This window comes from Hypanus sabinus, chromosome 7 (assembly GCF_030144855.1).
Source record: "Hypanus sabinus isolate sHypSab1 chromosome 7, sHypSab1.hap1, whole genome shotgun sequence".
NCBI lineage: Eukaryota > Metazoa > Chordata > Chondrichthyes > Myliobatiformes > Dasyatidae > Hypanus > Hypanus sabinus.
The window spans coordinates 3,097,978-3,123,048 of record NC_082712.1 but is presented as its reverse complement, the minus strand read 5'-3'; the positions used below and the strand labels follow the sequence as shown (position 1 = coordinate 3,123,048).

At 42.4% G+C, this 25,071-nt stretch overlaps 1 protein-coding gene across 1 annotated transcript in view; it reads right to left on the bottom strand.

Annotated features, from left to right (window-relative positions):
* The window catches only part of LOC132396497 (sperm flagellar protein 2-like), a 73,174-nt gene that overhangs the window by 28,365 nt on the left and 19,738 nt on the right, over positions 1–25,071 (bottom strand). Inside the window, exons 4-8 of the mRNA XM_059974056.1 lie at positions 7,874–8,006; positions 7,615–7,731; positions 7,192–7,330; positions 5,638–5,867; positions 1,227–1,333 (exon numbers count right to left, since the gene is read on the bottom strand). Coding sequence (XP_059830039.1) covers positions 1,227–1,333; positions 5,638–5,867; positions 7,192–7,330; positions 7,615–7,731; positions 7,874–8,006 — 726 coding nt within the window. The remainder of the gene's footprint in view (positions 1–1,226; positions 1,334–5,637; positions 5,868–7,191; positions 7,331–7,614; positions 7,732–7,873; positions 8,007–25,071) is intronic.

Here is a 25,071-nt window from a genome sequence, read left to right as displayed (position 1 = left end):
GCTTCTTTTCACGTTGTACATCAATGATTGGGTTGAAGAAATTGATGGCTTTGATGACAAGTTTGCAGATGATACAAAGATAAATGGAGGGGCAGGTAGTGTTAAGGAATTAGGGTGTCTGCAGAAGGAGATAGACAGATTGGGAAATGGGCAAAGAAGTGGCAGATGGAATATAATGTAAAGTACATAGTCATGCATTTTGGCATAAGACCATAAGACATAGGAGCAGAATTAGGCCATTTAGCCCATCAAGTCTGTTCTGCCATTCCATCATGGCTTATCTCAGATCCCACTCAACACTATACACTTGCCTTCTTGCCATATTCTTTGATGCCCTGACTTGTTGGGTCTTGATGGGTCTGTACTTGTTGGAGTTTAGAAGAATGAGGAGGGATCTCAGTGCAACCTATGGAATATTCAGAGGTCTGGATAAAATGGATGTTGAGAGGATGTTTCCTTTAGAGGGGGAGTCAAGGACCACAGGGTGCAGCCTCAGACTGAGGGATGTCCATTTAGATCAGAAATTATAAAAATTTCTGTTGCCAGAAGGTGGTGATTCTGGAATTCATTGTCTGAGATGGCAGTGCAGGCCAGATCATCGGGTATATTTAAGGTGGAAGTTGATAAGTTCTTGATTAATCAGGGTGTCAAAAGTTACTGGGAGAAAGTAGGAGAATTAGCTGTGATGGAATGGCAGAGCAGAGACAATGGGTCGAATGGTCTAATTCTTCTCCTATGTATTATGGTCTTCTATGTCAGATTAGTGGAATCTCCCTCTTTGCCTCAGGTAGTATCTCCTAATGTCAGCTTCAGCCAATCTGAGTACTTGCTCTGACCTATGTTTCTGACTGGCCCACTCTCACAACAGCATATCCTTGTAGCAACTCCTTGCACTGTTGTGAATTTTAATCCTCTCCTAACACTCAGACCTCAGATCTGCCTGTATGGCCAGAATTGGCTGTGTTTACCTCCATGTAACCAGTTCCCCTGAAAGACCACTTCTCCTATTAAATATGCTTACTTTAAAAGAAACATATTACCTGTTAATTATACATTCATTCTTTAAACGTTTGTCATCGACGTACCTTGTAATGTAGCTTCCAAACGTATCCCTTAGCTGGTTTACACCTCATTGCTTTGTTTTAGTTTTATTCACACTTTCACCTGGTTTCATACGGAACCAGATCTCTCTCAGTTTCTTTGAGAAGCACAGACAGTTCACACACCTGTGGATAAGTGAGCGAGCACCACGGCTCAGGGAAATTATCTGATCCAAGATCCTGCGAAATCAGGTCCTGTAAGGTTTCGATAAACACTCTTCTTGTCATAAAACCTACAAAATGTAAGTGGATAATTGTCCAGGTTAATGGAATGACTGATTGCAGGGTACCTGGTCCCTGAGCTTCTCCTGTAACCATGGAGTTTATGTGGCTGGTTCAGCTGATGTTCTTGACAATGATGGCTCTCAGGGTATGCAGGTAGCATCAAACCTGGTGGTGAAGCACGTTATTTAATGATCAAACATCATCCATAATAGAATCAATGAAATACCACAAAAATGGAAGATAACAAACTTAACAAAGACAAAAAGAAAGAAATAATAATAATAACTAAAGAAGGAATAAATATCAAGAACATGAGATGAAGAGTTCCTGAAAGTCCATAGGTTCTGGGAACATTTCAATGATGGGGCAAGTGAAGTTGAGTGAAGTTATCCCCTTTGGTTCAAGAGCCTGATGGTTGAGGGGTACTAACTGTTCCTGAACCAGGTGGTGTGAATCCTGAGGCTTCTATACCTTCCTCCTGGTGGCAGCAGCGAGAAAAGATCCTGACCTGCATGGTGGGGACCCTGATGATGAATGCTGTTTTCCTGCAACAACATTTCGCATAGATGTGTTCAGTGGTGGGAAGGGCTTTACCCATGATGGACTGGTCCGTATCCACTACTTCTTGTAGGATTTTATGTTCAAGGGCATTGGTGTTTCCATACCAGGCTGTGATGCAGCCAGTCAATATACTCTTCACTACATACCTATAGAGGTTTGTCAAAGTTTTAGATGCCATACTGAATCTAAGGAAGTAGAGATGCTGCCATGTTTTCTTCATACCAGGCCCAGGACACGTCCTCTGAAATAATAACACCGAGGGATTTAAAGTTGCTGACCCTGTCCATCTCTGATTCCAATGAGGACTGGCCCATGGATCTCTGCATTCCTCCTCCTGAAGTCAATGATCAGCTCCTTGGTCTCCTTGACATTGAGTAAGGTGTTGTGACAACACTCAGCAGATTTTCAATCTCTCTTCTTTTTGCTGATTTTCACCACCTTTGCTTCGGCCTGTGACAATGGTGTGGTCAGCAAGCTTGAATATGACATTGAAGTTGTGCTTAGTCACACAGTTGTAAGTATGAAGTGAGTAGAGTAGGGGACTGAGCACACAGCCTTATGGTGCACCCATGCTGATGGAGATTGTGGAGGATATGTTGTTGACTGGGGTCTGCAAGTAAGGAAATTGAGAATCCTTTTGCATAAGGTAGCATTGAGGCCAAGGTGTGAAGTATATTGATTAGTTTTGAGGGAATTTTGAGTATTGAATGCTGAGCTATGGTCAATAAAGAGCATCCTCATGTATGCATCTTTGCTGTCCAGATGTTCCAGGGTTGAGTGAAGAGCCAGTGAGATGGTACCTTGTCAAAGGCCTTATGAAAGTCCAAATATACAAAACCAACTGCATCCCCTCTATCTATCCTATGTGTAATCTCCTCAAAGAATTTCAACAGGTTCGTCAGGCAGAATTTTCCCTGAAGGAAACCATGCTGACTTTGTTCTATCTTGTCCTGTGTCACCAAATACTCCAGGACCTCATCCTTAACAATCGACTCCAACACCTTCCCAACCACTGAGGACAGGCTAACTGGTCTATAATTTCCTTTCTGCTACCTTCCTCCTTTCTTAAAGAGTACAGTGACATTTGCAATTTTCCAGTCCTCTGGAAACATGCCAGAGTCCAATGATTTTTGAAAGATCATTACTAATGCCTTCACAATCTCTACCACTACCTCTTTCAGAATCTTAGGGTGCAATGAATCTGTCCTGGGTGACTTAGGTCTGTATCCTTAGGCCTTTCATTTTTTTGAGCACCTTCTCCCTTGTAATTGTAACTGCACCCACTTCTCCTCCCTTCCACTCTTCAACATCTGGCACACTACTAGTGTCTTCCACAGTGAAGACTGATTCAAAATACTCATTTAGTTCATCTGCCATCTCCTTGCCCCCATTATTATTTCTCCAGCCTCATTTTCTAGTAATCCTAGATCCACTCTCATCTCTCTTTTATTTTTACATACTTGAAAAAGCTTTTACTATCCATTTTGATATTTTTTGCAAGCTTGCTTTATTACACACCCTGTGGGTATCTTGTGACTGTCTTATGACCATGATGTAATTGAGTATCTGGTGAGCATGATGTAATGGTCTTGTGATGGTGGGATGATGTAATTTCCAGCCAGTGTGAGGTCACACGATGTAATTTTCCCGCAAGTGAGAGGTCATGTGATGGCCTGTTCCAATAGGTATAAAATGGGAAAGCTTTGCTATGACACAGGTTAGTTCGTAATTTAATTCGTCAGTTACTCCGTTATGCTGCGTATTTGTCTCATGACGCAGTTTTGTTTTAAAGTGGAGTTTTACTTCCTACTGTAGGTTGTATCAGTAGTTTTTAAAATCTCTGCCAGTTATGTTTGACGTATCTGTGTTTCAATTTTAAAGTCTAAGTATTGGACAGTGAAGATTTGCCGAAGTGTGGGAACCCGAAGGATCGAGTAAAGTTGGTGTTGTCGGCCGTAATACAGGGTTGACCTTGTTGGATTTTCACTCCAGAAGTAGTAACCTGCATCCGAGATAGCCCCTGCATTGAGAAAGCAGAAAGGGTTGGGTGCAGTGTTATTCCCCAAGGAAAAGGTCAGTTCCTTTAAGCGCTTTTATTTCCTTTGTTGTGAATCCTTCGGGCAAGGCATATTTTGGCTGAGATCAGCAGTAACGTCACATCGTTGAGGAACTCGTTACTTCAGGAAAGTCTCTCCTAATTGATTGTGTAAATCATTTGGACTTCCACATTTATCACTTTAAGAACTGTTTGAGTTGCCATACAGCAGTTTACTTCTGGTTAAGTTAGTCGTTTGTTTACTTTTCATTTGTTGTTGAGGTGAGTTTAAATAAATGGTTATTTGTTTATAAAACTGGACTCAATTCTATAGTCATTCTTGCCGGATCATACAGGTTTCATATTTCACCTTTTCCCTCCCAATGATTCTTTCTGTTGCTCTCTGTTGGGTTTTAAAAGCTTCCGAATCCTCTGTCTTCCCACTAATTTTTGCTTTGTTGTATGCCCTCTTTTTTGCTTTTACATTAGCATTGACTTCCCTTGTCAGCACGGTTGTACTATTTTGCCATTTGAGTCTTTGTTTGTTTTTGGAGTACATGTACCCTGAACCTTCCTTTGGCCAACTCCTCTCATATCACTGTAACTCCCTTTACTCCACTGAAATACTGCTAAATCAGACTTTACTTTCTCCCTATAAAATTTCAAGTTGAATTCAATCATATTGTGATCACTACCTCCGAAGGGTTCTTTTACCTTAATTGCCTCCTGTTCATTACATAATACCCAATCCAGGACAGCTGATCTCCTCGTAGGATCAACGACAAGCTGCTTTAAAAAAAAAACCATCTCGTAGGCTTTTCCATAGATGCTGCCTGGCCTGCTGAGTTCCTCCAGCATTTTGCGTATATTGCTTGGATTTCCAACGTCTGCATATTTCTTTTGTTTATATAATCTTGATGGGCAGATGCAAGGACAATGGTTGCAGATCTTTTATACAGGGTAGAGGGAGTCTAAAACTAGTAGGCGGATGTTTAAGGTGAGGGGGGAAACAATTTCAAAAAGACTTGAGGGACAGAGGGTGGGTAAGTGGAATGAGCTGAGCTGCCAGAGGAGGTGGTAGAGGTGGGTACAATTACAATGTGTGAAAGATATTTGGATAGGGAAGTTGAAGGGATATGGGCCAAGGGTCTGTTTCTGTGTTGAATGTGAGTGGGAAGGCGAGTAGGCGCACCCTTGCCTGAGCGTGTAGTGGTCCTACTGGACCCAGCTTCACCTGCTGAGGAGGTACCAGAGTTAAGCAAGCTATGACGACCAGGGGAGGGATGAATTACACAGCATATTGAAATACTTATGGGATCAGAAGGCTTAACCACTCTAATGTTTATTTCTCCAATCAGTAGCCTGCTTATTGACAATCTGTATGACTTTATAATAAAGCTTTAAAAGTAAATTTTGAACTAAGCTGTTCTCATTTAATTTATAAAATGCCGAGAAAATAGAAACAGAAATGTGTAAAAGGCAGGCAGCGATGGAGTGCCATGTACAGAGTAACATGTCCATGTCCTGCCTAACTGTCACCCCCAACCCAACAGTCTGATTCCTGCCAGTGTATCCCTGTCGACCCCTCCCAGTTTGCTGGCCACCTGTTGTGAAGACTGGTGAGGTGTGCTGTGGGTGTGGACCAGCTCCCCCACCCCCCCACGTCGTGATCCCGACACGTCCCCCTGACAGCAGGCGCCGTCTCTGGGAGCTCACCTGTGGGTGACAGCAGGGTGAAATGCTGCACGAGGTCCTGGAGCTGCTGTACTCTGAACTCGCCGACCTTCGGCCTCTCCCTCGAGGGCAGGTGTGGCGGTGGAGGGGGGTCCGGAATCAGCTTCAGGTCCCCATTGATGACGAACTCCTTGCTTCCAAGCACGAGTGGGAACAGGATCTTGGAGCCAGTCTGTATGTGTTCCAGTCCCACAGCAAGCAAGGCAGCAATGCTGATAGGAAGTGCAGGGGAGAAAGCCTGTCAGCACCAAGACTGTTCACACAGCGAGAACTCGCTCAGCATCATCGAGGTAGCAGGGGATGAACACAGACCCTTCACCCCCCTATGACCCCCTCTCACCAGCACCCCTTCAGAATAAGAATTGGGTTCAATATCATGAGAATGTGTTGTGAAATTTGTTGTTTTACAGCAGCAGTACATTGGAATACATAATAATAAAAGCTCTACATTACAAAAAGATATATATATATATATATATATATATATATATATATATATATTTATTTAACCAAGTTGTGCAAAGAGAAAGTAAAAAAAAGTGATAAACTGTTCATGAGTTGATTGTCTATTCAGAAATCTGATGCAGGGGAGCATGCTGCTCCTGAAACTGTCTGAAACATTGTGTGTTTGTCTTCAGGCTCCTGTACTTTTTTGATGGTAGCAAAGAAAAGGCATGTCCTGCGTGATGGGAATCATGACACCTCACTCTCCCACTCCAAGGTTATTTCATACATGTCCACCTCGTTCCACACTCCACACTCACTCTCCTCTTCACCCCTACATGTCAATGGCATCATAGGGAAAATTGCAGTCAACAGTGGGAATGGGAGTGGAGAGTTGAGAGGGCTGCAATGATTAGAGGGGTAGAGGTGGGGAGGGGGCAGTGATGGAGTGTTCAGCTTGAAGACTAACTTCTGCCATTTTGATAAAGTTTGAGGTGAGACAAGTGTCCTCATCTGGAAGTGCCAGGAAGGTATCTGAGTTCTGAAAGTCGATACCATAAAGATAATTACTGTATGAGGACTTCCACTGGGATCTTGGTAAGCCAGAGAAGTGGCTGAGAAATGGCAAATGGGAAATGGGGTTTAATTCAGATAAATTGCATTTTGCGGAGACAAATGAGGTGGGACCTCCACAGCGACTGGTGGGGTCTGGAGTGTGGTTCCCTGAAAGTGGCTTCACAGCTAGACAGGCTGGTGAAGGCTGCTTTTGGCATTTTGCTCTTCAAGTGTCAGGATGTTAAGTTTATAGAAGGCGGGATGTTATGTTGCATTTGTACAAGACATTTGGAATATTGTCTTTTGTTTTGGTCATCCTGGTACAGGAAAAATGCCATTAAGCTGAAAAATGAGCATAGGAGATTTAGAAGGATGTTGACAGGACTCGAGGGTCTGAGTTATGGGGAGAGCTCCACAGAGCGGCCCGTGGACAAGCGTTATCATTAACGGCTTAAAGGAACTAACACCCCAGCTGGGGGGGGAGGGAGTGAAGGGTTCGGGGGAGGGGGGAAGAGAGGGGAACCATCCTGTTATTACCTGTCCATCTCCTGCAGGAACTGGGTGCTGAGCCAGTCCTCCATGGTGGTAAAGACATCACCTGCCTTGGACTTCAGATCCTGGATTGTCATCAGAGCTTTGAGTTTGATCAGAGCAAGACGGGTGGTGACTGCAGCCACTGGAAAGACATCAGACTGAGAATCAGGGCGAGGGTCAACCATGTGCATGAGGTGAACTCTGGGGACGCACTGGTCTCTGGCGAGTTGCTGGGGCTGTGCTGGTGGGTTGAAGAGGTCAGGGGTCACTGGAGGCTGCATCAGCAGGTCGGGAGGGTAGGGGCTGCAATTGCGGGTCGGGGGTAAGGGGCTGTACCAGCAGATTGAGGGGTGGAGCTGCAGTGGTGAGTGAGAGGAGTAGGGGATGGACTGAACTGAACTCATCTTGACCGCTGCGCTCACTCACCCTCATCCTGCAGTGCTCCAAAGTACTCAGTGTAAATGTGCTCCCTAAGTTTCCTTCTGCTGACTTCCTCTGGGTTCTCACCCAGTGCCGGCAACATGGGCGTGGTGGATCGGGGGCCTGTAGACACACAAGGACAAGTGAAACTCGGCCAACTTCAGACTGCACAGGGAGCCCCATCCTGTGCAGAACCTGCCTACTGCCTCCCCAGCCCCATTCCCTGGCCCTGGCACAGCATAGCTCCAAGCTTCAAGACACTGGCCTTTCTTCTTCTCAGCAGACTTTTTCTTCCCGTCTTTTCCAGCTGAGGACTTTGGCTGGTCTTTCTCCTTGTCTTCCTTCAGCTTCTGCTCTTTCCTGTCCTCATCCTCCTTCAGTTTCATTTCCCTTTGGACCTGAAGCCAAGCAAGATGGTAAGGGTCAGAGAGAAACAATGAGGATGTGTTAGCAAAGCATGAGCAAAAGTGCTCCATGGACAGGGGTTGCCTGTTTAATAGAGAGGATAGGGTATCTTGGGCTAAGTGGCAAAGATCAGGAGGAAGAAAGAACCAAGGGGACGTGTCCATGGATGTACAAGGCCTGTCTGTGTACCTGCTTTGTGCAGGAACCACTCAGCTTTCCCACTCCCCAAAACCCCACAGATTCATACAGCACAGCAACAGAGCCTTCAGCCCACCTAGTTTGTGCTAAACTATTTATCTGCCTCTTCCCATTGACCCATAGCACTCCAATCCATGTACCTCTTTCCACACTCTCATCACCATGAATGAATAAATTCCCCTCATTTTCCCCTTAAACATTTCACTTTGCACCCTTAACCTTTGACCTCTCATTCTGGTCTCACCCAAGCTCAGTGGAAAAAGTCTGCTTGCATTTACCCTATCTATACCTTCATAATTTTGTATACCTCTACCAAATCCCCCCTCTTTCTCCTACGCTCCAGGAAATAAAGTCCAAACCTATTCAACCTTTCCCTATCACTCAGGTCAAGTCCCAGTAACATCCTTGTAAATTTGATCTATATTCTTTCTTTTTTTTTGTAATTAATTTTTTTATTGAAGTTTATTATCAAACAAACATTTCCATAAGACGTATTTCAGACATAGTACATATATATCATATATATCACAAATCTCCACAAAGTATTTATCTGAGGTATACACATAGAAAAGAGCGGTAAGAAAAAACAAGCAAAAGGAAAGAACTATGTACAAGTAGGGAGTGATCTTTTTTACAACATATTCATTGATTTGTGAGAATAAGATCATGTAACGTTCTCCTTCGCGTGTAACGAACGCCGAATTTAACGTCGAGATAAACCACAGTTAATAAGAACCAGATCGCAGCAAGATTAACCATTTACTGTTCACTCTTCACATTAACATATGGTGAAAACTGTTGATAAAACAATACAAGATTGATACAGTATTTGTTCCTTCCTTAATATCACATTTCAAGTGTAAATACTTGCAAAGGTGACTATAACTACATTACACTAAGGTGCAGTATACAGGGAGAGTTTACCTGCTCCATTGACTACTTTAAATACACTTCCATGCAAACTATCCGCGACTCTTTAACTAACGAAAGCATAAACATTATCTACCGTCGTTACTTCTAACAGGATCGGCATTAACATCTTAGTTCAATATATCGATTATCTATTAACTTACAGCGTTGCTCTCACTGTGATTTCTCATGCCTGCAAAACAACTTCTGCTCAGGTGAGCCTCGTGGTAAGCCCCCACCCTCGCGCTAATTTCAAACCGGTACTTTCCCACAAGACGCGGCGAAACCGGATGTGACGTCATCGCATGCCGATATATTTTACATGCAATGAATATACTTTAAACACTTCTAATTCTAACTAGAAAATACTATCGAATGAATTACTAAGCGAAAATATTATAAACTAAATAACTGTCGTAAAGACAGCACAAGGCCTATGAGGCATTATGTAGTTAAACCATTTTTCCCAGTATGAATCAAATTGTTCCAGCTTATGATTAACAGATGCTGTTATCTTCTCCATTTTGTAAATGTCCATTGTAATTTCCAACCATGTTAAAGTTGGGCTCTCCTGTGATAACCATTTCCTAGTAAGAGTCTTTCTACCAGCCACCAACAGTATATTCATTAAATATTTATCTCTTTTCAATTATTCTTGAGGTATATGCCCAAAATATATGGTCTTACTCTCTAAGGGTATTTCACATTTAAAGATGTCTTGTAGGGTATTGTGCATCCCCCTCCAATAGTCTTTGATAACAGGGCAGTTTCAAAAAATATGATAATGATTTGCATTTTGATTTCCACAATTTCTTCAGCAAACAGGGAGGTTACTATCATAATGGGATTTCTGAGAGGGTGTAATAAAATATCTTATCAAGATTTTCCATCCAAACACCCTCCATTTCTGTGAACTGGTACACTTCCATTGATATTTCCATATTGTTATCCATTCTTCCTCAGATATAATTATCCCTCCTTCCTTCTCCCATTTTATTTTAATGTATGAAGTTGAATGTGTTTTAAGATTTGACAACCCCTTATACATGCTTGAAATGATTCTACTACCATTATCTGAATTATATGCTTTTCTAAATAGCTCTATCAAGCATGTACTTGCCTTGGTTACATTTTTAAGCATCTTATTAACATATTGTCACATCTGTAAATACCGATAAAAATCTTGTTTTTCTAATAAGTGTTTCTCTTTAAGCATTTCAAAACTGAACAGTGTTCCTCTTTCATTATGTTGCAAAGAACTGTTATTCCTTTAGCTGTCCAGTCCTTAAATCTAGCATCCAATTTATTTGGTGTAAAATCTGAGTCATATGCACACCATTTAATATTTGCAATATCTCCCTCTAGATTATATTCTTTTATAGTAGTTTTCCGTATTCTAAGAGTCAATTTCACCCATGGGTCATCAATAGTATTTATGTACCTTTGCAGGTTGTTGTCAGCCAAAATTGCTTGTATGGGGATGGGAAGTACCCGTTCCTCAATGTTTTTCCATTGAGTGTCATATGATGGGTTGCACCAACATATCACAGCTCTCAACTGTGCTGCAAAATAACAATCTCTAAGAGAAGGTAGGCCCCATCCCCCCTTTTCCTTTGCTATTTGCAAAGTGTTGAGATGAACTCTAGGCCTTTTACCCTGCCAAATGTACCTTGATAACATCTTGTTCCATTCATTGAATTGATCTTGATTAATCTCTATTGGTAGGGTCTGAAAGAGATATAACAGTCTGGGCAGTATATTCATTTTAATAGAGTCAATCCTTGAACTGAGACTAAAAAAAGGAATCGGGTTCCATCTTGCCATTTCTTCCTTAATTTTTTTATATAAAGGCTGATAATTACATTCTGATAATTTTGCCAAATCTTTTGGCATAATGATGCCCAAATATTTGAAAGAGTCTGTGTGCCATGCCCAGGGATATCTACTTTCAATTTCTCTTGGTGGGCTATAGTAATATGAAAGTTATTGGGTTTTATCTATGTTGATCTTGTATCCTGATTGACCATATTATTCAAAGCTAGGTAAAGAGTATGTTGGTTGCCCTAGATAGATCAAAATGTCATCCGCGTAACAAGTCAATTTATGCTCTGTCCCTTTAATAGTATTTCCCCTGATATCTTCATTTTGTCTGATGTATTGAGCTAATGGTTCCAGATATAACACAAAGAGTAGCGGTGATCATGCACAACCCTGTCTCGTGCCCCTTTCTAGGATAAGACTATTTGATAAGTATCTATTGATTTTAATCCTAGCAGTGGGGTTGTCATATAAGTATAGTTTTAATAATTGTGTCTTGGAAACCAAATCTATGTAAGGCTCTGTAAAGAAAATTCCAATTAACTGAATCAAATGCTTTTTCAGTGTCCACGCTTATCACTATTGCTTTGATTTTATTTTTTTGTATATGATCCATAATGTGAAGTGTCCTTCGTATATTGTCTTGTGTTTGGCGTTGTCATATAAAACCTGTCTGATCGTTACATATCAGTATAGGTAGAAACTCCTCTAATCGTTTGGCCATGATGGAGGTAAATAACCTATAATCTACATTAAGAACGGATATTGGTCTAAATGACCTGCATTCCATTTTATCCTTGCCTTCTTTCGGTATAGCTGAGATTATCGCTTCCTTCCAACTGGGTGGCATTTGTGCCTTTTTTAGAGCCCAGTTCAGTGTGGGGAGTAAAACAGGAATTAACTCATTTTTAAATTCTTTGTACCACTCTGCCGTTTACCCATCTGATCCTGATGACTTGCTTAATTTAAGCATACTAATTGCAGCTTTTAATACAACTTCAGTTACGTCAGCAGTCATCGTTCTATTTTGTTCTTCACTTAAAGTGGGTAACTCTAGAGAATTCAAGAAGGTGTCAATTTGGGTTATACTTCCCCCTGGAACTTTGAAATATAGAGTTTTGTAAAACACTTCAAAAGCTTCTTGAATTTCACTTAGCTTATTTTTTATCATTTTCGTTCTTGGGTCCCTAATTCTATGAATTGTATTTTCTGCTATTTTTTTTTCAATTTCCACACCAGTATTTTCATAGACTTTGATCCACTTTCATAACGTCTCTGTTTCAGAAACATTAAGTTTTTCCTGATTTCTTGTGTAGCCAAACTATTTATTTCATTAATTAACCATCCCATGTTACTTCACTCCTGATGAAGGGTTTCGGCCCGAAACGTCGTCACTACCTCCTCCCATAGATGCTGTCTGGCCTGCTGAGTTCTGCCAGCATTTTGTGTTTTTATTAATTTCATTCCTAATTTTTAAAATTTCCCCTAATGTATCCTGTGCCAAATTTAATTTGTGTTTTTTTCTCTAGTTCCTTCAGCCTATTTTGTAATTCCTCTAATGTTTTATTCCTTTTTTTTCTTATATGAAGATATCGCTATAATTTTCCCTCTTAAGACAGCCTTCAGAGTATCTCATAAAATGGGAGGTGTAACCTCTCCATTATCATTAAATTCTAAGTAGAGACCAATTTCTTTTTTAATTTGTTCCTTAAAGTATGGATCATTGAGTAGACTTGAATTTAGTTTCCAAATAGTATTCTTTGGTTGTAGGTCAAAATCAACAGATAAATATATAGGTGCATGGTCACTTACATCTATCGTCCCAATTTCACAGGTGTTTGTTTTGTCTTTGTCTTTTCCAAATGTTATGAAACAGGTTATTCTTGTATATTCCCTTCTGTTGGAGAAAAGGTCCCTCCATATATCAATTAAACCAACATCCCCAAAAAGTGTATTAACTTTCTTATGTAAAGATTTTGTTTCATAGGTTTTTCTATTGGAAGAGTCTAAGTTTGGTTGTAATTGTAAATTTAAGTCTCCCCCACATATCATACCCATTTTGAATACTTTTTCAAAATTTAGCTTACTTGAGATAAGAATAGCATCTCCTCTCCTATGTCCTGATTTATATGAGAAGAAAAACAAGTTAGTGACGCCCATTCTCTTTAGTTTTCTATGCTCATTATCATTTAAATGAATTTCCTGTAAATATAAAGGTAAGGGGAGGGAAGTTCAAGGGGGATATTAGAGGAAGGTTTTTTACTCAGAGTGGTTGGTGCGTGGAACGCACTGCCTGAGTCAGTGGTGGAGGCAGATACACTAGTGAAGTTTAAGAGACTACTAGACAGGTATATGGAGGAATTTAAGGTGGGGGTTATATGAGGGGCAGGGTTTGAGGGTCGGCACAACATTGTGGGCTGAAGGGCCTGTAATGTGCTGTACTATTCTATGTTCTATATTTATATGACATGGGCTTGTTCTTTTTTCAGTTTGGATAAAATTCTATTTCGTTTGATTGGATTTAAAAGCCCATTGACAGTAAAAGAAATGAATTTTACTTTGTCCTTAGCCATCTGTATTTATCTGTCAATTTATCATTGAAATTAGCAGAATAAAACTTAATCGATCTACTCCCTGAACAAATAAAAACCAAAAACACAAATAATAACAAAAATGGCTACGAACGTGTGATTCCAAGGCTGAGGTCTCTAGTAGATGACCCTGCGTTGAGCTAGAGGAAATGTCTAGCTATGGGGGATAACCCCTCCTACTTGTGAGTTGAGGGCCCCCATTGCAGTATTCATAAAAGTCAGTGAACAAATCAATTACACAGAAAAGATTTCCTTGTGTACTCCTATATATATACACACATATATATTACATACATACATATATATGCACACATATATATATTCTCATTTTGGTGGGGAAAAAGGAGTAAGTGAGCAAATAAAGAATAACAACTAAGTAATATAAAATCCACATTATAATAAGTATTTCTTGAAATAGGTATATCACTATCTACTTTTGCTTCCGTTTAACTTCTCAACATTTTTATAGTTAGCCAAACCTTATGGCTCTTCTGAAGGGGGTGAGGTCTGTCTTTAGGAACTCCCGGTCTCTTCCTGATATATTTCTCTCAGCCTCCTCCCGTCTCCCGCCTTCTCGATTCTCGCACTATTTCCCAAGTGGAGTGGGGTAATTCCTCTGCCAGGCTTTCCCTCGGTTTGGTCACACTGACGGGCAATCCTCTGGCATTCATGTCTGTAGTTGCCTCTTCCACTGTCTGGTACAACCGTGTCCCATCTTCATAAAACACTCAAAGTTTAGCAGGGTAAGGAGTTTAAAATCTAATCCTTTCTTGCTTTAGTACTTGCTTTACTTCAGAGTATTCTTTACGTTTCTGCAGGACCGCGGGGGGGGGGGGTTATCTTGTCGAAATATATTAATTTATCGCCTAGAAGCACCCTCTTCTTACCCCAGGCCCTTCGTAGAATCTCCGCCTTGGTACTGTACCAACGGAATTTAATTATTATTGAGCATGGCTTATCTGCTCTATCTTGGGTAGGCTTTGGGACTAGCGCACAATGCGCTCTCTCGATTTCCGTCTCCATAGTCGAGGGAAGCTCCAGCGCATCCCGCAGTAACATTCCGACAAACTCCGTCATAGACAAGCCCTCCGCTCCTTCAGGAACGTTGTATATTCTGATATTTTTCCGCCGTGATCTTCCCTCCAGGTCAAACAGTTTACCATCTTGGTGATTTAATATTTTTATCATCTTACTCAGTATTCGTTCCACGTTTTGAACGCGATCTTCCACCTTCTCAATTCGAGTCTCTGCCACCGCTATTTTTTGATTAACGTTGGCGAGCTCTGACTTAATATCATGTAGCTGCTGCTTTATATCTTTCTGGAACTTCCTTATCTCTTTCAGAATTTCGATCATATTTGCCGCTTCACCTGAACAAGGCCCAGCGTCCACCTCACTAGCACGCGGTCGGGTAGGAGAGCCGCTCGCTGCACCCCTCTCAGCCACAGGCTCTGCGGTGTCACTTTTTTTTTCTTTTTCCCCATTCTTGCCCCTCTTTTCAGTTCAAATATTTTTTGAAAAATACTATATTTGATGGGTTAACGGGGCTTAATATGCGTTTTTCCGGAGGAGCTGGTGACTTAAGCTGCCATTCTCGACGATGATGTCACCGGAAATTCCCCTTATCTATATTCTTTCAATTTTATTATTACCTTTCCTGTAAATAGGAGATCAGAACTGCACACAATACTTCAACTTGAGCCTCACAACTTGTCTTGTCTATGAAAGTTCTCAGTCACCCAGGTCATTGTATAGCAAGCAGTAGTAAATCAAGGTATGTGGACTTGCTGTGCTGTCTAGTAGATGTTTTGCCACTCATCCAAGAAGCTTCGCCAGTTCTGATGCACGGTGGGTAGTTTTCTGACATAAATTCAGTGAGCTGTTTAAAGGTACAGCAATCACATGAGGGCTGTTAAGATTTGTAGAGGTAATGAGAGGGTCACTAGTCTTATCTTTGCATTAATGAAGGTATAAACTGTTGTGGAGACACCAGGTAGAGATGTCAGGACTGCACTGGTGTCATACTCCACAACCTCTGTTCAGGGGTGGGCTTCCCAGTTTCATAAAGATGTCTTCTTTAACCCCTCTTTCAAACCACCTGTCCTCCCTGTCCAAAATATGCATACATGAGGAAATCTGCGGATGCTGGAAATTCAAACAACAGCACATACAAAATGCTGGTGGAACACAGCAGGCCAGGCAGCATCTATAGGGAGAAGCACTGTCGACGTTTCGGGCCGAGACCCTTTGTCAGGACTAACTGAAAGGAAAGATAGTAAGAGATTTGAAAGTAGTGGGGGGAGGGGGAAATGCAAAATGATAGGAGAAGACCGGAGGGGGTGGGTTGAAGCTAAGAGCTGGAAAGGTGATTGGCGATAGTGATACAGAGCTGGAGAAGGGAAAGGATCATGGGATGGGAGGCCTCGGGAGAAAGAAAGGGGGAGGGGAAGCACCAGAGGAAATGGAGAACAGGCAAACAACTAAATATATCAGGGATGGGGTAAGAAGGGGAGGAGGGGCATTAACGGAAGTTAGAGAAGTAAATGTTCATGCCATCAGGTTGGAGGCTACCCAGCCGGTATATAAGGTGTTGTTCCTCCAACCTGAGTTTGGATTCATCTTGACAATAGAGGAGGCCATGGAGAGACATATCAGAATGGGAATGGGACGTGGAATTAAAATGTGTGGCCACTGGGAGATCCTGCTTTTTCTGGCGGACCGAACGTAGGTGTGTTGCCTTTATGGCAGTTATTTAGTTTATAATATTTTCGCTTAGTAATTCATTTGTTAGTATTTTCTAGTTAGAATTAGAATTGTTTAAAGTATATTCATTGCCTGTAAAATATATCTGCATGCGATGACGTCACATCCGGTTTCGCCGCGTCTTGTGGGAAAATACCAGTTTGGGATCAATGCGAGGGCGGGGGCTCGCACGAGGCAGACCCGAGCAGAGGTTGTTTGCAAGCATTAGAAATCACAGTGAGAGCAACGCTGTAAGTTAATAGATAATCGATATGTTGAATTAAAATGTTAACGCCGATCCTGTTAAAAGTAACGACGGTCGATAATGTTTATGTTTTCGTTAGTTAAAGAGTTGCGGATAGTTTGCATTGAAGTGTATTTAAAGCAGTCAATGGTGTAGGTAAATTCTGCCTGTATGCTGCACTTTAATATAATGTAGTTATAGTTTACTTTTACAAGTATTTACAATGTAAATGTGATATCAAGAAGGGAACAAATACTGTATCAATCTTGTATTGTTTTATCAACAGTTTTCACCATATGTTAATGTGAAGAGTGAACAGTAAATGGTTAATCTTACTGCGACCTTGTTCTCACTGACTACGGTTTATCTCGGCTTTTAATTCGGCGTTTCCATTACACCCGAGTGAGAACGCTACAGTAGGTGTTCAGCAAAACGGTCTCCCAGTCTGCGTCGGCTCTCACCAATATATAAAAGGCCACACCGGGAGCACTGGACACAGTATACCACACCAGCCAACTCACCTGGAAGGACTGTCTGGGGCCCTGAATGGTGGTGAGGGAGAAAGTGTAAGGGCAGGTGTAGCACTTGTTCCGCTTACAAGGATGTGCCAGGAGGGAGATCGGTGGGAAGGGATGGGGGGGACGAGTAGACAAGGGAGTCGCGTAGGGAGTGATCCCTGTGAAAAGCAGAAAGGGGGGGGGAGGGAAAAATGTGTTTGGTAGTGGGATCCCGTTGGAGGTGGCGTAAGTTACGGAGAATTATGCATTGGACCTGGAGGCTGGTGGGGTGGTAGGTAAGGACAAGGGGAACCCCTCTCGAGTGGGGTGGCGGGTGGATGGAGTGAGGGCAGATGTGCGGGAAATGGGAGAGATGCGTTTGAGAGCAGAGTTGATGGTGGACGAAGGGAAGCCCCTTTGTTTAAAAAAGGAAGACATCTCCTTCGTCCTGGAATGAAAAGCCTCATCCTGAGAGCAGATGCGGCGGAGACGGAGGAATTGTGAGAAGGGGATAGCATTTTTGCAAGAGACAGGGTGGGAAGAGGAATAGTCCAGGTAGCTGTGAGAGTCAATAGACAATAGACAGTAGGTACAGGAGCAGGCCATTTGGCCCTTCTAGCCAGCACTGCCATTCACTGTGATCATACACAGTGTATGGCTGATCATACACAATCAGTACCCCGTTCCTGCCCTTTCCCCATATCCCTTGACCCCGTTATCTATAAGAGCTCTATCTAACTCTCTCTTGAATGCATGCAGAGACTTGGCCTCCACTGCCTTCTGGGGCAGAGCATTCCACATATCCACCACTCTCTGGGTGGAAAAGTTTTTCTGCATCTCTGTTCTAAATGGCCTACCCCTTATTCTTAAACTGTGGCCTCTAGTTCTGGACCCACCCATCAGCGGGAACATGCTTCCTGCCTCCAGCATGTGCAATCCCTTAATAATCTTGTATGTTTCAATCAGATCCCCTCTCATCCTTCTAAATTCCAGTGTATACAAGCCCTGTTGCTCCAGTCTTTCAACATATGACAGTCCCGCCATTCCGGGAATTAACCTTGTGAACCTATAAGTCTGTAGGCTTATAGTAGATATCAGTAGATAGGCCATCTCCAGAGATGGAGACAGAAAGATCAAGAAAGGGGAGGGAGGTGTCGGAAATGGACCAGGTAAATTTGAGGGCAGGGTGAAAGTTGGAGGCAAAGTTAATAAAGTTGACGAGCTCAGCATGCGTGCAAGAGGCAGCGCCAATGCAGTCGTCGATGTAGCGAAGGAAAAGAGGGGGATGGATACCGGTATAGACTTGGAACACGGACTGTTCCACAAAGCCAACAAAAAGGCAGGCGTAACTGGGACCCATGCGGGTGCCCATGGATTTGGTTTGGAGGAAGTGGGAGGAGTCAAATGAGAAATTATTGACAGTAAGAACTAATTCTGTTAGACGGAGGAGAGTGGTAGTAGAGGGGAATTGGTTGGGTCTGGAATCCAAAAAAAAGCGAAGAGCTTTGAGACCATCACGGTGGGGGATGGAGGTATATAGGGACTGGACGTCCATGGTGAAAATAAGACGGTGGGGGCCAGGAAACTTAAAATCATTGAAAAAATTCAAAGCATGAGAAGTATCACGAACATAGGTGGGAAGAGATTGAACAAGGGGTGATAAGATAGTGTCAAGGTATGCAGAAATGAGTTCAGTAAAATATGCATATTGTTATCATCAAAGGAGAGTCCCTTGTCCTTTCAGCTACCCTGACTGGGCCTTCATCAAGACAGCGCCGAACACCAGCTGGGACATCAGAAGTAAATCATCAGCAAAGCAAATGGAAAAACATAGACCTCCCGTGTGTAGCTGTGAATTCCCAGAGAAACTCAGAATGATTTCAACCAAACTCAAAATCCCTGCATTTTTGAACCCTACAAACACACCCAGACAGAAACTTAGCATACCCAGAGCAGTATATGAGATCCAGTGTGATGAGAACTGCACAGATCTGTATATCAGAGAGGCAAAACAACCACTTCACAAATGGATGGCCCCACATGGGACTAACACTTCGGGTCAAGATCTGGCTATATATCTACTCCTAAAGGACACGGGACACATAAGAATAGGAGCAGGAGTCGGCCATCTGGCCCATCGAGCCTGCTCCGCCATTCAATAAGACCAAGGCTGATCTGACCATGGACTCATCTCCACCTACCTGCCTTTTTCCCATAACCTTTAATTCCCCTATTACGCAAAAATCTATCCAGCACTGTCTTAAATATATTTACTGTGGTAGCCTCCACTGCTTCATTGGGCAGAGAATTCCACAGATTCACCACTCTGGGAAAAGCAATTCCTTCTCATCTCCATCCTAAATCTACTCCCCCGAATCTTGAGGCTATGTCCTCTGGTTTTAGTCCCACCTACCAGTAGAAGCAATTTTCCTGCCTCTATATTATCTATCCCTTTTATAATTCTATACGTTTCTGACATCTCCTCTCAGTCTTCTGAATTCCAGCGAGTACAGTCCCAGGCGATTCAATCTCATCGTCTAACCCCCTCATTTCTGGAATCAACCTGGTGAACCTCCTCTGCACCGCCTCCAAAACCAGTATATCCTTGCTCAAGTAAGGAGACCAGAACTGTACACAGTACTCCAGATGCGGTCTCACCAGTCCCCTGTATAGTTGCAGCATAAGCTCCCTGCTCTTAAGTTCAATCCCTCTAGCAACAGAGGCCAACATTCCATTTGCCTTCTTGATCACCTGCTGCACCTGCAAACCAACTTTTTGTGATTCATACACGTCCTTCTGCACAGCAGCATGCTGCAATTTTTTTTACAATTTAAATAATAAACTGGTCTTTTATTTTTTCTTCCAAAGTGGATGACCACAAAGAAGAGGAGAGTGGTAGCGATAGGGGACTCGATAGTTAGAGGTACAGACAGGAGGTTCTGTGGTTGTGACAGAGACTCCCGGATGGTTTGTTGCCTCCCGGGTGCCAGGGTCAGAGATATCTCTGATTGTGTGCACAGCATTCTGAAGGGGGAGGGTGAGCAGCCAGATGTCATGGTACACATCGATACCAATGACACAGGAAGAAAGAGTCAGGAGGTCCTGAAGAATGAGTACAGAGAGCTTGGTAGGAAGTTGAAAAACAGGACCTCGAGGGTGGCAATCTCAGGATTGCTACCTGTGCCACGTGCCAGTGAGGGTAAGAATAGGATGCTCTGGAGGATGAACACGTGGATGAGGAACTGGTGTGGGGGGCAGGGTTTCAGATTTTTGGATCATTGGGACCTATTCTGGGGCAAGTGGGGCCTGGACAAGAGAGACGGGTTACACCTGAACTACAGGAGGACCAATATACTTGCAGGGAGGTTTGCTGGTGTTATCGGGGAGGGTTTAAACGAGATATGCAGGGGGATGGGAGCCAGAGTGCCAGAGCAGATAGTGGAGTGGGGGTGAAAATAAATGATGTTACAAGTTCATGTAAAGTCAGAAATAGAAGGGTTGTGTGTAGTGGTAATAATCTTCTGAGGTGTGTATATTTCAATGCGAGGAGTATTGTGGGAAGGCAGACGAGCTGAGGGCCTAGATCAGGGGTCGGCAACGTTTACCACTGAAAGAGCCAATATGGACCCATTTCCCACAGAAAAGAAAACACTGGGAGCCACAAAACCCATTTGACATTTAAAATGAAATAACACTGCATACAACGGGTTTTTTTTGCCTTTATGCTATGTATAAACAAACTATAATGTGTTGCATTTATGAAATTGATGAACTCCTGCAGAGAAAACGAAATTACATTTCTGCATGCAACAAAAACATTTTGAACTCCGAAAAAAAGACGTTGGGTTGAAGGTTACTCCATAGTTAGCCTACCTTGGATTGAAGAACTAAAAGAAAGCGCGCACTGGCGGGTGTCAGGCATTGGCAGTGGTGATGTACATTAATAGCGATAAAAAACACGTTGTAGCGGTGTGCTACACAGCGCTAAAATAACGACACTGCAGTCAAAGGTAACTTTATTCGAACTAAACAGCCTTGCTTTAAAGCCTCCCTCAACCCGTCCCCGTGGGCGCGGATGCTCCAAAAGACATGTACTCACAAACCCCCGTAGGCTACCTCCCTTAGCCGGAATGGTGGCTAATTGTGAGCTGGTTCGGATGTGCCAGGAAATGGGGTCGCCACAACGTTTTATTTAGATTGTACAAGATCACCATAATCTTCAAATTTCGAATTACATTTCAAAAACTAACAAACCACGGGGAGCCGCAGCACAGAGATGAAAGAGCCGCGGGTTGCCGACCCCTGGCCTGGATTGACACGTGGAATTATGACATCATAGCCATTAGTGAAACTTGGCTACAGGAGGGGCAGGACTGGCAGCTCAATGTTCCAGGGTTCCGATGTTTCAGACATGATAGAGGCAGAGGAATGAAGGGTGGGGGTGGTGGCATTGCTAGTCAGGGAAAATGTTACAGCAGTGCTCAGGCAGGACAGATTAGAGTGCTTGTCTACTGAGGCCATATGGGAGGAGCTGAGAAACAGGAAAGGTATGACCACATTAATGGGGTAAATCTGACCACCCAATAGTCAGCGTGAATTGGAGGAGCAAATCTGCAGAGAGATGGCAGACAACTGCAGGAGACAGAAAGTTGTGATAGTAGAGGATTTTAATTTCCCACATATTGATTGGGACTCCCATACTGTCTAGACGGGTTAGGCTTTGTAAAATGTGTTCAGGAAAGTTTTGTAAATCAATATATAGAGGTACCAACTAGAGAGGATGCAATATTAGATCTATTAGGAAACGAGTTAGGACAGGTGACGGAAGTGTGTGTAGGGGAACACTTTGGTTCCAGTGATCATAACACCATTAGCTTTAAGGTGATCATGGATAAAGATAGATCTGCTCCTTGGGTTAAGGTCCTAAACTGGAAAAAGGCCAAATTTGAAGAAATGAGAAAGGATCTAAAAAGCGTGGATTGGGACAGGTTGTTCTCTGGCAAGGATGTGATTGGTAAGTGGGAGGCCTTCAAAGGAGAAATTTTGAGAGTGCAGAGTTTGTATGTTCCTGTCAGGATTAAAGGCAAAGTGAATAAGAATAGGGAACCTTGGTTTTCGAGGGATATTGGAAATCTGATAAAGAAGAAGACAGAGATGTACGACAGGTATAGGCAACAAGGAGCAAATAAGGTGCTTGAGGAGTATAAAAAAATGCAAGAAAATACTTAAGAAAGAAATCAGGAAAGCTAAAAGACATGAGGTTCCTTTGGCAATCCAGGTGAAGGATAATCCTAAGAGCTTTTATAGGTATATAAAGAACAAAGGATAGTAAGGGATAAAATTGCTCCTCTTGAAGATCAGAGTGGTTGGCTATGTATGGAACCAAAAGAAATGGGGGAGATCTTAAATGTTTTTTTTGCGTCTGTATTTACTAAGGAAACTGGGAAGGAGTCTATGGGAATAAGGCAAACAAGTAGTGAGGTCATGGAACCTATACAGATTAAAGAGGACGACGTGCTTGCTGTCTTGAGGCAAATAAATCCCCAGGACCTGAAAGAGTTTTCCCTTGGACCTTGAAGGAGATTAGTGTTGAAATTGCAGGGGCCTTGGCAGAAATATTTAAAATGTCAGGATTCACAGGTGAGGTGCCGGAGGACTGGAGGATATCTCATGTTGTTCAGTTGTTTAAAAAAGGCTCTAAAAGTAATTCGGGAAATTAATCCGGGCCAGTAAGTTTGACATCGGTAGTAGGTAAATTATTGGAAGGAGTACTAAGAGATAGGATCTACAAGTATTTGGATGGACAGGGACTGCTTAGGGAGTCAATATGGCTTTATGCATGGTAGGTCATGTTTAACCAATCTATTAGAATTTTTCAAGGAGGTTACCAGGAAAGTGGATGAAGGGAAGACAGTGGATGTTGTACATATGGACTTCAGTAAGGCCTTTGACAAGGTTCCGCATGGGAGGTTAGTTAAGAAGATTAAGAGGTAGTAAATTGGATTAGACATTGGCTCAATGGAAGAAGCCAGAGAGTGGTAGTGGAGGATTGCTTCTCTAAGTGGAGGCCTGTGACAAGTGGTATGCCATAGGGATCAGTGCTGGGTCCATTGTTATTTGTCATCTATATCAATGATCTGGATGATAATGTGGTAAATTGGATCAGCAAATTTGCTGATGATACAAAGATGGGAGGTGCACTGGACAGTGAGGAAGGTTTTCAAAGCATGCAGAGGGATTTGGACCAGTTGGAAAAATGGGCTGACAAATGGCAGATGGAGTTTAATGCAGACAAGTGTAAGGTATTGCACTTTGGAAGGTCAAACCAAGGTAGAGCATACAAGGTAAATGGCAGGACACTGAGGAGTGCAGTAGAACAGAGGGATCTGGGAGTACAGATACATAATTCCCTAAAAGTGGTGTCACAGGTAGATAAGGTCATAAAGAGAGCTTTTGGTACATTGGCCTTTATAAATCAAAGTATTGAGTATAAGAGTTGGAATGTTATGGTGAGGTTGATTAAGACATTGGTGAGGACAAATTTGGAGTATTGTGTGCAGTTTTGGTCACCAAATTACAGGAAGGATATTAATAAGGTTGAAAGAGTGCAGAGAAGGTTTACAAGGACGTTGCCGGGACTTGAGAAACTGAGTTACTGAGAAAGGTTGAATAGGTTAGGACTTTATTCCCTGGAGCACAGAAGAATGAGGGAAGATTTGATAGAGGTGTATAAAATTATGATGGGTATAGACAGAGTGAATGCAAGCAGGTTTTTTCCACTGAGGCTAGGGGAGAAAAAAAAAACAGAGGACATGGGTTTAGGGTGAAAAGGGAAAAGTTTAAAGGGAACATTAGGGGGAGCTTCTTCACACAGAGAGTAGTGGGAGTAGGGAATGAGCTGCCAGTTGAAGTGGTGAATGCAGACTCACTTTTAACATTTAACCATGTAACCATATAACAATTACAGCACAGAAACAGGCCATCTTGGCCTTTCTAGTCCGTGCTGAACACTTACTCTCACCTAGTCCCACCGATATGGGCACTCAGCCCAAAACCCTCCATTCCTTTCCTGTCCATATACCTATCCAATTTTACTTTAAATGACAATACCGAACCTGCCTCTACCACTTCTAATGGAAGCTCGTTCCACACAGCTACCACTCTCTGAGTAAAGAAGTTCCCCCTCGTGTTACCCCTAAACTTTTGCCCCCTAACTCTCAATTCATGTCCTCTTGTTTGAATCTCCCCCACTCTCAATGGAAAAAGCCTATTCACGTCAACTCTATTTATCCCCCTCATAATTTTAAATACCTCTATCAAGTCACCCCTCAACCTTCTACATTCCAAAGAATAAAGACTTAACTTGTTCAACCTTTCTCTGTAACTTAGGTACTAAAACCCAGATAACATTCTAGTAAATCTTCTCTGTACTCTCTCTATTTTGTTGACATCTTTCCTATAATTCGGTGACCAGAACTGTACACAATACTCCAAATTTGGTCTTACCAATGCTTTGTATAATTTTCACATTACATCCCAACTCCTATACTCAATGCTCTGATTTATAAAGGCCAGCATACCAAAGGCTTTCTTCACCACCCTATCCACATGAGATTCCACCTTCAGGGAACTATGCACTATTATTCCGAGATCACTCTGTTCTATTACATTCTTCAATGCCCTACCATTTACCATTCATGTCCTATTTTGATTAGTCCTACCAAAATGTAGCACCTCACACTTATCAGCATTAAACTCCATCTGCCATTGTTCAGCCTACTCTTCTAACTGGCCTAAATGTCTCTGCAAGCTTTGAAAACCTACTTCATCATCCACAACGCCACCTACCTTAGTATCATCTGCATACTTACTAATCCAATTTACCACCCCATCATCCAGATCATTAATGTATATGACAAACAACATTGGACCCAGTACAGATCCCTGAGGCACACCACTAGTCACCGGCCTCCAACCTGACAAACAGTTATCCACCATTACTCTCTGGCATCTCCCATCCAGCCACTGTTGAATCCATTTTACTACTTCAATATTAATA